We start from the raw sequence: 17,319 nt of genomic DNA on the forward strand, positions 1-17,319 counted from the left end.
AAGGAATGGATTTGCAGGTGGTGGCCACAGACCATTTGCCTGTCCTCATCTTTTCTGGCCGATCTTTGGTTAGTTTTTCATTTTGCTAGTGCCCTCACCACTAGAGATGGCATGAGGCGGTATCTGCAACCTACAGAAGTTGCTCAGGTAGTGCAGCTCATCCAGGATGGCACATCAATGCGTGCTGTGGCAAGAAGATTTGATGTGTCTCCCAGCACAGTGTCCAGAGCATGGAGAAGGTACCAGGCAGGCCAGTACACCAGGCCAGTACACCAGGAGACGTGGAGGGGGCCGCAGGAGGACAACAACCCCGCAGCAGGACCGCTATCTGGTCCTTTGTGCAAGGAGGAACAGGAGGAGCACTGCCGGAGCCCTACAAAACGACCTTCAACAGGCCACTAATGTGCAGGTTTCTGCTCAAACAGTGAGAAACAGAATGCATGAGGATGGTATGAGGGCCCGACGTCCACAATTGGGGCCTGTGCTCACAGCCCAACACCGTGCAGCCCGATTGACCTTTGCCAGAGAACATCTTGGTTGGCAGATTCGCCATTGGCGCCCTGTGCTCTTCACAGATGAGAGCAGGTTCACACTGAACACATGTGACAGATGTGAGAGAGTCTGGAGACGCTGTGGAGAACGTTCTGCTGCCTGCAACATCCTCCAGCATGACCGGTTTGGCGGTGGGTCAGTGATGGTCTGGGGAGGCATATCCTTGGAGGGCCGCACAGACCTCTACGTGCTAGCTAGAGGTACCATGACTGCCGTTAGGTACCGGGATGAGATCCTCAGACCCATTGTCAGACCATATGCTGGTGCAGTGGGCCCTGGGTTCCTGCTCATGCATGACAATGCTCGTCCTCATGTGGCCAGAGTGTGTCAGCAGTTCCTGTATGTCGAGGGCACTGATGCTATGGACTAGCCTGCACGTTCCCCAGACCTGAATCCAATCGAGCACCTCTGGGACATCATGTCTCGTACCATCCGCCAACGCGATGTCGCACCACAGACTGTCCAGGAGTTGACCGATGCCCTGATCCAGGTCTGGGAGGAGATCCCTCAGGAGACCATTCGTCGTCTCATCAGGAGCATGCCCAGACGTTGTAGGGAGTGCATACAGGCACGTGGAGGCCACACACACTACTGAGCCTCATTTTGAATCGTCTTGAAGAATTTCCACAGAAGTTGGATCAGCCTATGTTCTCGTTTTCCACTTTGATTTTGAGTATGATTCTGAATCCAGACCTTAATGGGCTAATGATTTTGATTTCCATTGATCATTCTTAGGTTATTTTGCTCTAAACACATTCCTCTGTCTAATAAATAAAGATTTTCAGCTGAAATATTTCATTCATCGAGGTCTATATTGTGTTTTTAGGTGTTCCCTTTATTTTTTGAGCAGTGTATATGGGACAACATGTGTACTGGGGCCTTGGTCATTCTAGAATGGGACCTCTAATCCATTTTTTGTGGATACCAGCCTACATTTGTGTCTGACTAGTGGTATTATGGGATATCAGTCCTACACAAAAATCTTTGTTTGTTTTTTTTTGTTCCATTAGCCAATTCATTCTGATACCATAGCAACAAAACTTAACAAATTAGATAGAAATAAGTACTCAATTGAAAGTGAATGGGGACAAAGTCAAATTAATCAAATAGAAAGAAAAGCGAAGTGAAAATTTGCATTTAAGTGAAAATAATTGGAACGGAAACAGACAGTGGGATCATCTAGCGTTCATTTCCTAGGAAGGCTAGATGTAAATGAGAAGAGATGGGTGTCTGGAGAACAGAGGAGGAATTTAGCTTGGCTTCTTCAGAGCAGCTATTCCTGGAGCTGTGTGGACCTGACATGCTGCTGTAATGTTCAGCCCGGGCTTGTTGAGTCTCCCTCTCCATCTAAGACCAGGTCCTTCCTAGGCCCTTCTATTCACCGGTCAATATGGTTTCTCTTTTTCTCTTTCTCTCTGTAAATGGCTGTGTGGTTAACATGGGCGACCATATGTTTGCCTCTTACATTTGGCAGTTTTAGTGTGGCAGAATGGAACCTTCACGTGAAATGAGGCAGTCCATTACATGGATGCGAGTATAAGAGCACACTGTAGCAACTGTAGGAAGCAGGAGACAAGGGGACCAGTGGAGAGAAATAGAACGTGGTCCAGCAAGTGTTCCTCTGAGAGGCTGTTACAAATCACATCGACTTCCTGTACTTAAAGAAACTCTCTCCCTTACAGTCCTCCTCCTCTCCTTCTTGGTCTTTCATACTTCCTCAAAGCTGTTCTCCACCCTCTCTGTATATTTTTTCACTCCGCCCTTCTTTGCCGTCTACCTCATATCTCTGCATTTCTCTGTTTTATGGAACAGTTAGTTCATGAGGTGTTGGGGTCAGTCAACTCCAGCTATCGAGAAGCTGTTGAGTTGCCCAAGAGCACTAAGGTAACTTCAGCCACAGTTGTAGGTATTTCTTTTTATGTGTCATAACTGACATCAGTTAGCTAGTTTTAGTACATAATATGCAGCGTGTCGATAGTCTTTTTCCTTGTTTGTGAGAATGACAGGTTTGTGATGTGTTGGATTTCAAACACAAAGCTGCCCTTCACTGCCATTCCCCTTTGTGTGGGATTTTGCTGTGGTTCCTCTGACAGCCTGTTTGTGGGGTTTAATGAGAAGGAGAAAGGCTTTGATTTTCCTCTCTTAGTGGTTGCGGCTGTCTTGTCAGGAGTCAGTTTTGAGTTTTACACACTAATTCAGTTGAGTGTGTTATCGTAAATAGTTTGAGACTGAAGCGAGGGAAGTGAATGTTGGATCGGGGATCAGTTTTTCAGCTTTGTGAGCTCATGAACTGTTCCAGCAGCCGAGGACTCACATGACGCACACAGCTGACATCCATCTAGTCCTCTCTCTTTACTTTCCTTGTGTATTTCTCTCTCTTCCCCGTACTCTCTCTTTCTGCTCTCCCCCTCTTTCTTAGCGAACTGCCTCCATCATACTCCTAATTGTTCTCTTGATGTTACTGTTTCTGGCCTGTTTTTGGCATAATCAAAGTGATACAAGGTTTTTATCTGTTAACCCTTAAAGCTTTATGAAATTGTTCTTGAAATAAAATGACGAAATTTCATGAACTTGTTATGAAATAAAACAAAGCAAAGTAGAACGAAACATGACCAGAGAAATAAAAGAAGAATAGAATACCATGGCAACATGTATGCAGTCTTTTATCGTCAGTCCTGGTACTCAGAGATGGGCACTATTTCAATTAAAAGTATTTGAAATGCATATTTTAATGACTGTTGAGTATTTTGTAGTTCGTAGCTGATCAGTTGGGGAAAAAAAGAATATAATTTTTTTTGGCTTCCCCCCCTTCTTCCCCTCAATTGTATCTGGCCAATTACTCCACTCTTCCGAGCCATCCAGGTCGCTGCTCCACCCCCTCTGCCGATCCGGGGAGGGCTGCAGACTACCACATGCCTCCTCCAAGACATGTGGAGTCGCCAGCCACTTCTTTTCCCCTGACAGTGAGGAGTTTCACCAGGGGGACGTAGCACGTGGGAGGATCAAGCTATTCCCCCCAGTCCCCCCCCCCCGAACAGGCGCTCCGACAGACCAGAGGAGGCTCTAATGCAGCGACCAGGACACATACCCACATCCAGCTTCCCACCCGCAGACACGGCCAATTGTATCCGACCAAGCGGGAGGTAATACGGGGATTCAAACCGACGACCCCCGTGCTGGCAGGCAACAGAATAGACTGCCATGCCACCTGGATGCCCCAAAAATAATGTAATTTGCAATATGCTATTTCTGTGACTAGTATTTGTTATTTGAAAATACTCAAATGCTGTTCAGTAGAGATCAGGATTTAGACTGAAGAGGGACGAGCTTCTTTCTACCTGTAGACAAGTCACTGAAGTCACGGTGATGATGAGAATGGTACAAAGATCACATGATGCTGTGCTGTGAAGGTGTGTCTGGTGTGGATGCTGATGTGGAGGTGTGCCTGGTGTGGATGCTGACATGGTTTGTGTTCAGCCGGCCTTCTGTGGTGTGTTGGCTTCAACAAAAGGGGTTCTACTGCATGACTAACTGAAAATCCAGCTGTACATGTTCTTCAGTTGTCTGAAACTACATCATTCACTGTCTAACTGTCAAACCCTACCATGCTGACCTGACGGGGATGATGGCCCTGCAGGCTGTGAGCCTCTATTCTGTAGGAAAACCCTTCACACAGTCAGTTATCAACTTGTCTTTGTTCATAACACAAACTGGGTTTTAGTACCCTTCCTCTACAGATGTGCCCTTTGGAGAAATTCCAACACACTGGTATTTGAAATACAAAATACATGTATTTTAATTCTCAAAAGTATTTATTAATTAAATTTTCAACCACACACAATTGTAAAAAAAGGTTACTTTTCAATTTTCAATACTGTGTCAAGTATAGCACGCGTCGAGAGAAACATAACATGTACAAACAGAACACAGTACAAATACTTGAACTGTGCAGTAGTTAAACACATAACTCGCATCAAAAGAAAACAAAAACAGACAACAAACTTGCCTGTTGGTCACCATATGAAATTAAAGATAAACAGACAATTTGATAGAAAAACAACATTGCATACCCAGCAAAGGTACATTAGTGTTACAAACATTCAGTTAACTGTGGAGTAGCAGCAAACACCAAACCCTCAGCATGTGCCAAAAAAGGACCCCACATTTTATTACATTTGGCAGGAAAACCATTTATAGAACTCCTAATCTTATCTGTTTTAACGAAGTGTAAAATGTCCTTGTTCATTGAGGAGTGAGAGGGGGTGCAGGTGAAGATCACCACAGTCAAATCAGATGTCTGGCTAATGAGCTGGCAAGCGCTGCAAAGTCCGCCCGGTGTTTTTGAAGCAGCGGAGTGGGAGGTGGAACCCCAAACCCTGATGGGACTGCTGCTGGTTCAAATCGAAATCTTACTACGATCTGAAACTGAGCTAAAGATTTCCTGCCAATAGGTGTGTAAGGAAGGGCATGACCAAAACTTGTGATTGTGGGTAGCGGGGGCCTGGAGATGTCTCTCACACATAGGGTCACCATCATTATAAAGCCTGACTTTGGTGAAGTGTGTACAGTGAAGGATTTTGCATTGGGTCAGACCATGTCCAGCACAAAGAGATGAGGAGTGAACTCGACACAGAATGACATCCCACATCTCCTCTGGGATCTCCTCCCCCAGTTCCTCCTCCCATTGAGTTGTTCTTTTTTCTTTTTGGACCCCCCCCCCTTTTTTTTCTCCCCAATTGCATTTGGCCAATTACCCCACTCTTCCGAGCCGTCCTGGTCGCTGCTCCACCCCCTCTGCCGATCCGGGGAGGGCTGCAGACTACCACATGCCTCCTCCAAGACATGCCAGCCACTTTTCACCTGACAGTAAGGAGTTTCACCAGGGGGACGTAGCACGTGGGAGGATCAAGCTATTCCCCCCAGTTCCCCCCAGTTCCCCCCACTCCCCGAACAGGCGCCCCAACAGACCAGAGGAGGCGCTAGTGCGGCGACTAGGACACATACCCACATCCGGCTTCCCACCAGCAGACACGGCCAATTGTGTGTGTAGGGACGCCCGACCAAGCCGGAGGTAACGTGAGGATTTGAACAGGTGATCCCCGTGTTGGTAGGCAATAGAATAGACCACTACACTACCCAGACGCCCTCTCCCATTGAGTTCTTATTTTATGTAAAGAGGCTGGACACAATGAGTGGATAAGATCATACAAATGTGAGGTCATACCCTATATGAAAGGAAATTAAGTTAAGAAAGAAGCGATAGGTGAGGCTTCTGGGAAAATGGGGAAATGGGAGCTTAAGTTATGAAAAAAGCTAAGGATATGTAGGTACCTAAAAAAAATGTGTACATGTAAAGGGAACGTCCCAGAGAGCTGCTGAAAGGTGCAAAAGTATTGTCAATATATAGGCCGCCAAACACCTCAATGCCCGAGCTGGACCACAAGGAGAACGCTGTATCAATCAGAGAGGGCTGAAAAACCTGATTAGCTGATATAGGAGCAAAGAAAGAAAATGACTTTAGAACAAAATGGTGTCAGAGTAGACTTAACTAAGGTATTTTTAGAATAAGGACAAGAAGAAAAGTTTAGGGGAGAATGAGAAAGGGCTGTCAGTGAGGCAGGTTTAGTGCAAAATGCCTCCATAAGCAGCCATGAAGGAGGAGCAGGTGACCTCTCCAAACAGATCCAAAGCTGAATTACTCTAAGCCCAATGATAAAATTTGAAATTAGGCAAAGGCAAACCGCCAAGAGACCTTGGCATCTGCAACAGCTCTCTGACGTTGAGGAACTTTCATATTCCAAATAAACTCAGTGACTAAACTATCTAATTTACAAAATAAAGATTAGGGGAAATGGGTATGCACTGAAAGAAATAGGACAGTTTGAGAGGGTGTTCATCTTAACCTGGGCCATAGGCGCCAGCTTTTAAAAATGACTGGGGGTGCTCGTTTTGAAGAAAATGTCCTGCCTTTATCTTAATCATAACAAATTACAGTGACAGGGTTTCATTTCAGTTCTTGCACAAAATGTCCATATTTACAAAGAAAAATAATATTAAAAATTCGGATGTCTTCTTAAGAAGCACGTAATTCGTGATAAGCTGCGACCAGCTATTTTGGACCGACAGACCGACCGACAGAGTGGCTTATAGGCATACTAGCTGCAGCTAAAACAAAAAACAAAAAAAACCCACACATAATTGACCCTGCACATTGTCCTTACAATCAGACACGAAATACAACCTTAGCATAGGCACAATAAAAGGGGATTGCTGACCAAGTAACTTCGACATCGCAAACGTGTTTGTCCGCACAGTACTCCGTGAAATGGATTCGTGTACAGATCCTTCAATGTCCACCTGGACGTCCCCGCCGTGAATGTGGCTGATACTAGCAACGCTGCTGTTCAGCCTGGTCTGAGTCATCGTTGACCTCAGGCATGTTTTCAGACGTCGGAGTCCAGAAAAAGACCTCTCGCTTGTACATGTGGTAACTGGTATAGTTAGACAAAGTCTAATGAAAGTTAACAGGTCTGGGTACAGAAGTGCGGAGGCTGGATCCTTTTCAAAAGTTTGACCGTTCGTCAGTGTGTCCGCGATTAGCTGGTCCCTGCTGTCGAGCAAGGTAGTTGAAGTGAGGTAAACGCTTTTGTCAAGACGACACGTGCAACTTGCATGTGGCTCTGTTTGCTTGAACTCATCATTGCAAGGACGTTTTGAGTGCTAGAATTTTGTCTTGAAGACTCACGGTGACAGTCTGATTGTTGCGTGTTTTTTGAACCTTTCCAGTGCATGTTGCCATGCGTCAAACCCACTATCAATATATGCCATTTCGAGTTTTGTTGAAAAAATAATAAGTCCCTTCTGGTATGCTTGTTTGCAAATTTGGCAAAAAGCCTTTCCACTTTCTTTGTTGTACTCAAGCCAAGGATATGTATTCACCCATGTCTGCTGGAATGTTCTCCCTTTTTTGCGTGGTGGAGTTGGCCGTGCCCAGTAAACCTCCAACGGAAGGGGCCCAGGAGCATCCTAATCAGATGCCTGAACCATCTCAACTGGCTCCTTTCGACACGAAGGAGCAGTGGCTCTACTCCAAGCTCCCTCCGGTTGTCCGAGTTCCTAGCCCTATCTCTAAGGCTGAGCCCAGACACCGTACAGAGGAAACTCATTTCAGCTACTTATATCCGCGATCTCACCCTTTCGGTCACTACCCAAAGCTCATGATCATAGGTGAGGATTGGAATGACTGGTAAATTGAGAGTTTTTCCTTCCGGCTCAGCTCCTTCTTCGCCACAACAGTCCAGTACAACGTCCGCATTGCTGCTGATGCTGCACCAATCTGCCTGCCAATCTCCCACTCCATCCTACCCTCACTCGTTAACAAGAACCCACGCTACTTGAACTCCTTCACTTGAGGCAACAACTCATCCGCAACCTGGAGGGAGCAATCTACCATTTTCTGGTAGAGAACCATGGCCTCAGATTTGGAAGTGCTGACTCTCATCCCAGCCATTTCACACTCAGCTGCAAACCGCCCCAGTGCATGCTGGAGGTCATGTTCTGTTGAAGCCAACAAAACAACATCATCTGCGAAGAGCAGAGATGCAATTCTGTGGTTCCCAAAACGGACACACTCCTCACCTTGGCTGCACTTTGAGATCCTATCCATGAATATCACAAATAGAATCGGTGACAAGGGACAACCTTGACGGTGTCCGACACTCGCCGAAAACGTGTTTGACTTTGTGCTGAGAATGTGGACACAGCTCTCACTTTGTTTATACAAGGACTGGATGGTTTGTAGAAACTGCCCCGGTACCCCATACTTGCGCTGTACCCCCCACAGAGTACCCTGGGGTACATGGTTGTAAGCCTTCTCCAAGTCCACATACATATGTAGACTGGCTGGTCAAACTCCCATGCCTTCCTCAGCACTTCTGCAAGAGCTATGAGGTGGTCCGTTGTTCCACAGCCAGGATGGAGTTTGCATTGTTCCTTCTGGATCCGAGGTTCGACAATCGGTCGGAGCCTCCTTTCCAGCACCCTAGAGTAGACTTTCCCAGAGAGGCTGAGCAATGTGATGCCCCGATAATTGGAGCACACCCTCCGGTCCCCTTTTTTTAAATATTACAACCACCACCCCAGTCTGCTACTCCACATGTACTGTCCCCAACTCTACGTGACACTGAAGAGGCGTGTCGGCCAAGGCAGCCCAACAGTGTCCAGAGCCTTCAGCATCTCAGGGCGAATCTCATCCACACCCGGCGCCTTGCCACCGAGCATCTTCTTAACTACCTCAGAGACCTCTGCCAGGGATATGGGTGAGGCTTCCGCCTAGTCATCGGACTCTACCTCCTCCACTGAGGATGTGTTAACCAGGTTCAGGAGCTCCTCAAAGTGTCTTTCCACCACCCGACAATATCCCCAGTCCGGGTCAGCAGTTCCCCTCCCCGGCTGAACACAGCCCGAGTCAAGCCCTGCTTCTCCTTCCTGAATCACTGGATGGTTTGCCAGAACTTCCTTGAGGCCAACCGAAAGTCCTCCTCCATAGCCTCACCAAACTCCTCCAACATCCAAGTTTTTGCTTCTGTGACCATCGAAGCCACAGCCCTTCTGGCCTCCCGGTACCTGTCTGCTGCTTCAGGAGACCCCTGGGCCAATCAAACCCGAAAGGCCTCCTTCTTCAGCCTGATGGCTTCCCTCACTGCCAGTGTCCACCAGCAGGTTCTTAGGTTGACCACAGATCCTACCTGCCGCATCTGCAATAGAGGCTTTGAAGATGGCCCACTCAGACTCCATGTCCCCAGTCTCCCTTGGAATACATGAGAATTTCTTCTGGAGGTGGGAGTTGAAGACCTCACAGACAGGGGCCTCTGCCAGATGTTCCCAGTTCACCGTCACTACACATTTGGGTTTGCCAGGTCTGTCTGACAGCTTTACCTGCCATCTGATCCAACTCACCACCAGGTGGTGATCAGTTGACAGCTCTGCTCCTCTCTTCACCCGAGTGTCCAAAACATATGGCCACAGATCTGATGATATGACCACAAAGTCTATCATCGATCTTCGGCCTAAGGTGTTCTGGTACCAAGTACACTTATGAACTGCCTTATGTTCGAACATGGTGTTTGTTATAGCCAATCCATGACTCGCACAGAAGTCCAATAACAAAGTACCACTCGGGTTCAGATCGGGGAAGCCGTTCCTCCCAATCACGCCCTTCCAGGTTTCTCCATCATTGCCCACATGAGTGTTGAAGTTCCCCAGCAGAACTATCGAGACCGCAGGCAGAACCCTATCCAGGACACCACCCAGAGACTCATCACATAGCATGACACGACAGCGACACACACATTGTCAGAGACACACTCAGTCATGTCGGCTTCCCAATAAAAGTTTTGTATTATTGGCCAATGGAGAGCAGGGACAAAGAGTTCAGTCTGAATGTCATCACTGATGCGCTGACGCCAGTTTTTATCAGTTTTTATCCGATGGAAAAGTGTGTGCTGGTGGGCTATATTAATGCCTTGTCACCAAAGGTCTTTGACCGAGGCAAGCAAGCAGCAGCATTGTTTGACAAGCCTTATTGTATGTTAAGATGCCGGGGGGGGGTGTGTGCGTGTGCGTGTTATCATGCCCCTTTATGTGCAATTCTAATATGATTGGAGCATGATCAAATATGAAAATAGCATTATAAGAGTACAACTGGACTGCAGGAAGGAAGCGGTTATCTATAAGAAAGTAGTCACTATGGGTGAAAGTGTGGTGAATGTGAGAAGAGAAGGAGTATACTCCCCCTGATGGGTCGAGGAAACACCAGGAGTCAGAAACAGCAAACTCGTCCATAAAGGCTAGAATATTCCTGGAAGACTTGGAAGGCACGCCAGTTTTACTGGATGGGAAATCCGACACGGGGTTAAGTCAACAGCTGAAGTCCTCACCAGAATCAGGAAGTGTGTGGACATGTTAGGTCATTTGAAGAACACTAGCTGGAAATAACTGTTATTGCCCCAGCTGGGGCCGTATGTATTAGCAAGAATGACGGGGTTATAAAACAAGAGCACACCTCCCACTAAGATCAGTGATAACATGAGAGGGAGCAGATTTGTGAATCAGGATCAGTGTGTTTAGATGACTGAGGCAGCCGTTCACCTTGTCTTCCTTCCTGCTCCGCCCCGCCGACCCAGACCAACGGCATCAAAGACACACACGCTCCGCAATTAGGCGACACCCTCTAGGCTATTCTCCAAGGAGGGTTTTACACACACACACACACACACACACACACACACACACACACACACACACACACACACACACACACACACACACACACACAGGAAACCTGATAAATGTTTTCTTGGCAGGAAGTTTGGAGACCCCGAGACGGCTGCTCAGCGTTGACCCGGGAGTGTTGTGTCTTGGTGTGTCTCCGTATCTGCCTGTGTTTGAGCTACAAACAAAGATTTAAAGATTGCTCAACATAACAGAGAAAGATGTGTGTGTGTGTGTGTGTGTGTGTGTGTGTGTGTGTGTGTGTGTGTGTGTGTGTGTGTGTGTGTGTGTGTGTGTGTGTGTGTGTGTGTGTGTGTGAGACAGTGTCAGGACAGCATCAGAGGCAGTCTCTTGTCTGTAGAGCACGCATGCTAGAAAGGTGCGGGGGGGGGGGGGTAGATAGGGCAGGAGATAGTTACCACTTTCTATGTCATTGGTCTTGAATGGGAGTATTAGCCAGCTCTACACTCTATTTCTGCATTAGTTGCTGCTTTATTAGGACAAAAATAATTTGCATGTAAAACGTGATCATTTGACACAGATGACGCTTTCTCATGAGCTTGGCTAACCATACACAATACACCACCATACACAATACACCACCATACAGAATAAACCACCTTACACAGTAAACCATCTTACAGAGTAGGATCAGCTAGACTAAGTAGAATTTACTTGCTCTTTTCAGTACGTTTCAAAGCATCAGACTCCCTCCAGTGTTTCTCCAGTTGAAATGAAAACTATCTTTACACTTTGTCTGGTTTAAAAGAAATAACTTGGATTAGCATGGCTAACAACTGAGGCTGCTGCCATTTCAGTAGAAACCAAACTTCTGGCGGGAAGTATTCTGGAACGTCCTCGGAGCGGGCCAGTATGGACTAGACTGTAAAACTGCCAAACCTTCCTGTTAAGTAGAGGATTTCTGAACTTGCTCTTTTACTGGGGCGAGGTTTTTACTTCAGGAATTTAATGCCTTCACAGATCCTGTGTGAATGTAAAGAAGACATGGGTCCAGGATGAGAGGCTGCGGTGCACAGTGACCCTGTGTGCACCGTGCAGGATGCTCCTGAGGCCTTCTCACAGTCTCACACTTGCATGAAACGGGATCAGGTTATCTCCGTTGGGTTCTAGTTGCCAAATCAAATTTTCTGCAAATACTTATAAGCGTTCATATTATTTGTCGTGACTGGAGTGTAAAGCTGACAGCTACTACCAGATGGCGTGACCTTTTGTCAGGCAAGCCATGTTGTCCATATGGTTTCCCTCGACGCACACTCAAATATGTGTTAGGGCATTATCAGTAAGGCTAACTGTGGAGGAGTGATTTGTGACATACGAGTTAAAGGGAAGGTTTACATGATGGTTGTGAGACCAGCTATATGTTATATGGTTTGGAGACAGTGGCGCTGACAAAAAGACAGGAGGTGGAGCTGGAGGTGGCAGAGTTGAAGATGCTAAGATTTTCATTGGGAGTGATGAAGAGGGACAGGATTAGGAAGGACTATATTAGAGGGACAGCTCAGGTTGGACGGTTTGGAGACTAAGCAAGAGAGACAAGATTGAGACGGTTTGGACATGTGTGGAGGCGAGATGCTGGGTATATTGGGAGAAGGATGCTGAATATGGAGCTGCCAGGGAGGAGGGAAAGAGGAAGGCCAAAGAGGAGGTTTATGGATGTGGCGAGGGAGGACATGCAGGTGGCTGGCATGACAGAGGAAGATGCTGAGGACAGGAAGAGATGGAAACGGATAATCCGCTGTGGCGCCCCCTAACGGCAGCAGTTGAAAGTAATAGTAGTAGTAGTAGTAGTAGTAGTAGTAGTAGTAGTAGTAGTAGTAGCTAAGTAATTCTAACTGTGTGTTGTGCCGTTCTCATCACAGCAGGGGCATGGGGAGGCTTTAACAGTGTACTAAATAGCATTTTCTTCTCGTCTTTGGGTATAATTTTTCTTTGATAGACTCGCTGTTTGGATAAGAACCTTAAAAATCTGGCAACAGACAGCAAAGAAAACCAGACTGGAGTGGGGGGCAAAGAGGCACACAGCATGTGCTGCGAATGGACATGTTGCAGAGTAAGATCTGGTGTGGGACGCTGGAGGTCTTCTGGTGTGAGGACCTGTGTGTGCTGGTTAGAAGGTCATGTGTACATTTTTGTTCGCTTGTGCGTGTTTGTTCCATGTGGTGATGTGAAAGGTATGTTTGTGCGTGCGTATGCTGGTGTGCTTGTGTGCATGCAGATGTGAAGCTGTCCGAGTGAGACAGATGTTTCATGTTGCGATGGAGGAGGGTCCTGTGGAGCACAGGAAGTGCAGTCTTTAAGTAAGGACTTCCAAACTTTCTACGAGACACACAAGACCAGGCTCTTCTGTAACTCTTTCCTGGACAGACAGTCTTTTTCTTTTCTTTCTGGGTCTTTGAGCACACCGATTCTCATTGAGAGAGACAGAGACAGAGAGAGAGAGACAGACAGAGAGAAAGTGAGAGAGCAAGAGCGAGAGAGAGACAGACAGAGAGAGCAAGAGAGACAGACAGACAGAGAGAGCAAGAGAGACAGACAGACAGAGAGAACAAGAGGGAGAGAGAGAGAGAGCAAGAGAGACAGACAGACAGAGACAGCAAGAGAGAGAGAGAGAGAGAGAGAGAGAGAGAGAGAGAGAGAGAGAGAGAGAGAGAGAGAGAGAGAGAGAGAGAGAGAGAGAGAGAGAGAGAGAGAGAGAGAGCATAAATAAGGACCAGGGCTCAGACACAAACAGATGACAAAACAAGAAAGACAAAAAGCTGCAAGCTGCCCCCCACCAACCAAACAAACACACACACACACACACACACACACACACACACACACACACACACACACACACACACACACACACACACACACACACACACACACACTCCCTGTGCTGCTAGCCAGGGGAGGGCTTGGCCATTTGGCAGGACTCTCCCAGTCACATGGACAGTCAGAAGAGAGTTGGTGACGGGGGAAAGCGAGCTAAGAGGGGAGCGAGACTATTAACAAGGGACGCAGAGAAGGAGTGACTTTGTAGGTGAAAAAAGAGGAGTAACACAACAAAGTGGAACAACTAAGAACAGAACGGGGGAAGAGAGGTCGAAAAAGCAGAGGCCGCTCACTGACAGAAGGGAAAAGAAAGCAGCAGAAGAAGAGTGAGGAGGGAGAAGACCGAGAAGCGGACAGAAGAGAAACAGGGAGAGAGGGGGAGAAACGAGGGAGAGCAGGAGAAGGAGAGCGACTGGGAACGGGAGTTTCCTCAGTCAGAAGGCAAGGATCCTGGGTCATAAAACAACGCCCGCCCCGCAGCTGACAACAGCTCACACACACACACACACACACACACACACACACACACACACACACACACACACAGAAATTTGCACATCACTCACATGCTACAAAGTACTCTTACATTCTAGCAAACACAATGTGAAACCATTCCAGTGTGTGCGCACACACACACACACACACACACACACACACACACACACACACACACACACGGACACACACACGGACACTCGATCATAAAAAGGAACTAGGCAGGGCAGCAATGGGCCAGGAGCATGGATTCTCCTATGGACTTGTACAAGCACTTCTCCTGGCTTAAAAAGGTGAGTTGCAGCCGCCTGGTGTGCATGTTGTCATTTTTTTTCAGTTTCCATCCCTTTTTTTTATTTTTGCTTCTACTCAACACAACACATTCTTTTCCCTAGAGGGATGACTTCAGGAAGTTCATATTTCTGCTCTGTTTACAAAGTAGACCAGCATGTACAGTATGGGCTGGTGTGTGTGTGTGTGAGAGAGAGAGAAACAGAGAGAGAGAGAGAGAGAGAGGGAGAGAGAGAGAGAGAGTTTCAACACGGAAGAGCGGTTGATTCTATAGAGAAAGGAGAAGATCCTCTGTGAGGTCCTTGCTGTTCCCAGTCAGTGAGTATGATTTCCTGGTGTGCCGTGTTTTCCGATGTAACTTCCTTTCGTTTAGGAACAGGGCTCTAGGTGATTGTTAGAACCAGAGCCAGAAAGAGAGAGACGGGGGGGGGGGGTGCCTTTGAGCATGCAAGCATGTGTCTTATCAGAACTGTTGTGTTTTTTGTGCATCTGTGCATGTTCCTGCATTTTGTGTGGTCTGCTCTGTTTGTGTGTGTGCGTGCACGAGTGTGCACGTTTTTTTCTTCCTTGCATAACAGGAGCTAGGTTATCAGATTAGCGGCATTATCCATCAGCCCACTGCTGTTGACAAAGCATCCACTGATACTGTAGAAACCAGCGAGTTGGAGCATGAGACTCTGGTTTTGTCCCATTTTCAACCCAACATACTGCACACATTGTACTGTACACAGAATAGGGGGAAAAACATGAAAAAGAAGTATTTTGACTCAGAGCAATGTGGCCACAACCTGTAAGTAGGTTTTCACATATTCTAATTCATGTCCATGCAACTTTAGAAAAGCTGGTGTCAACTGTTTTGTATGTTGTCAAAGTCGTCCCAAGTGTAGGTGTGAGACAAGCTGGACAGATTGGTCCAGTCTTGCTGTTTAGGTCAGACTCGTGACTTTAGAGCAGTTTCGCCCATCGTATTTGGCTGGAAGTACAGTTTTAGGTCACAGCAATGGGGCTGTTAAATGTGTCCCCTAAAAGACAACTGGAGTTGGCGATATGTCAACAGCTTTGTCATGATGACATCCTACCTACACAAAGTGTTCGGTCATGTCCCTAATGCAGCTGATAACTGCACTGTGGTGTGTAGTATGCAAGAAATATTAACATGCTACTTAAAAATGTGTGCAGACCGCATTCTGAAACTAGAAGTCGTCCTTCACAATGCCTGTTCACGTATTTGGTTCATAATGGCCAACATACTGGCAGAGGACCGGGGGGGAGATCCATTGCTCTCTTTACGACTTATGTGCAACAACAGGACAGTTAATATATATACCAGTGCTCATGCTTCTTCCTGTAATAGCTACATAAAATAGCAGCCGTATAGGACGCCAGCCTCCTGTCGGTGTGCTCGAGGGGAAAACAACGTCACCTTCATGACTCAGGAGCAGGCGTCTTAACGCGTTGGTTCTCAACCTGGGGGTCGGAACCCCCCCCCACCCAAGGGGGTTTGCGAGATAATTTCCGGGGGTCGCCAGATGGTTGTGGAGAAAACGAGCACGAAACCATCTAGACCCACAGCACACCTGATGTGATAAATAGGTGTACTGTCTCTTTAATTGCAGCGCTGCCACAGCATAATAGGCAGGGCCTCTGTGCCGGCCCTCGGCGTACTTCAACACTTCTCTGAGAGAGCAATGTAGTACTAACCGTCTGTGCGTGCAGTAGATAATAATATTCATTCTTCATATCACGATCAGCATGAAAAAACATTGCAGGCGTTGAATGTTGTAGAAATCGAACATAAATCATTGTTACCATTAAAAACACATTCAGTTGATTGTCATTTTACTCACCCGGAGACACACATTAGCGGTATCAACTTCCGTACAAATTTTAAGTTTCAGCTTCTTAAGAAGACCCTGGGATCCAGCGGTCTTGGTGGGTGTGCAGGGGCGGAGCAGCGATTTTAAATGTGTGGGTGTTCTATGGGTGGGACATGAGTACTGCAACCCCCCCTCCCCCGCCTTAGGCCCCTGTTCCAGTCTCCACAATATGCCAAGTCAAAATGAATGCCATGCATTTCTACATTTTCTTCACCACCATATGCAAATAATATTGAGTTCAATATGGACATTATAGCACCACCCCCTTCACCCCAAGAAACTATATTCACCAGCATTCACATAGTATTAAGCAATGACTTTAGACTTTTTAGTGTCTGTTAAAAAATATGCTTTTCACAAATCCATGATATACAACAAGGTGAAAACTGAGCGACATTGTCCAGCTCAACCATACCCATTACTCAAAACCAGTGTCAGAGATAACAAATGGAAAACTGTCCTTTTTGCCTAGTATTGTTGCCCCTTAAAACACAGTTGTGGTGTCCAAGTATGAACATGCCCCCTGAATTTTTTATTAAGCAAAGGCAAAAATTGCCCAAATTGCCTACATCTGCTCAAAACACCCAAAGGTGCTCCTTCTTTTTTCTCTGCGAGAAACAGATTCTTTGGCAGTTGCCTTCCTATTCAACATGTCAAGCTTGTCCTTGTGAAAATGGGATGCAGCCACACTGTCCAGGCATGCTTGTGTCATATGTTCCGGAGCCATGTCTTCAACCTCCGGAGCCCACTGAACCCTCTCTCCACTTCAGCTGATGACACCGGGACAACAATAAGCAATCTCACAAGTGTTTTAACTTGACCAAAGAGGCCACGGACCTCTGGACACATCTCTTGGAGAACACCAACACTGTCACTGCTGGACTGGAACTTATACTTGGTTGTGAACATTGCTAGTAGTGTCTCCAGACATTCTGGATTGACCTCTGGGTGCTTCTGCACAACTTCATGTACCTCTCCAGTGAACAGGACTTGC

The 17,319-nt window shown here is 46.8% G+C and overlaps 1 protein-coding gene across 2 annotated transcripts in view; it reads left to right on the forward strand.

Annotated features, from left to right (window-relative positions):
* The window catches only part of ppfibp2b (PPFIA binding protein 2b), a 186,647-nt gene that overhangs the window by 74,024 nt on the left and 95,304 nt on the right, over positions 1-17,319 (forward strand). The window contains exon 1 of one of the 2 annotated variants that reach the window (XM_056282719.1): positions 13,811-14,450. The exons of the other annotated variant lie outside the window; for it this stretch is intronic. Within the exon in view, the coding sequence (XP_056138694.1) occupies positions 14,403-14,450 (48 nt within the window). The 5' untranslated portion in view covers positions 13,811-14,402. Of the gene's footprint in view, positions 1-13,810; positions 14,451-17,319 lie in introns of those variants that run through there. 2 annotated transcript variants of the gene reach the window in all.

The sequence above is a fragment of the Lampris incognitus genome, chromosome 6, assembly GCF_029633865.1.
Source record: "Lampris incognitus isolate fLamInc1 chromosome 6, fLamInc1.hap2, whole genome shotgun sequence".
Taxonomy (NCBI): domain Eukaryota; kingdom Metazoa; phylum Chordata; class Actinopteri; order Lampriformes; family Lampridae; genus Lampris; species Lampris incognitus.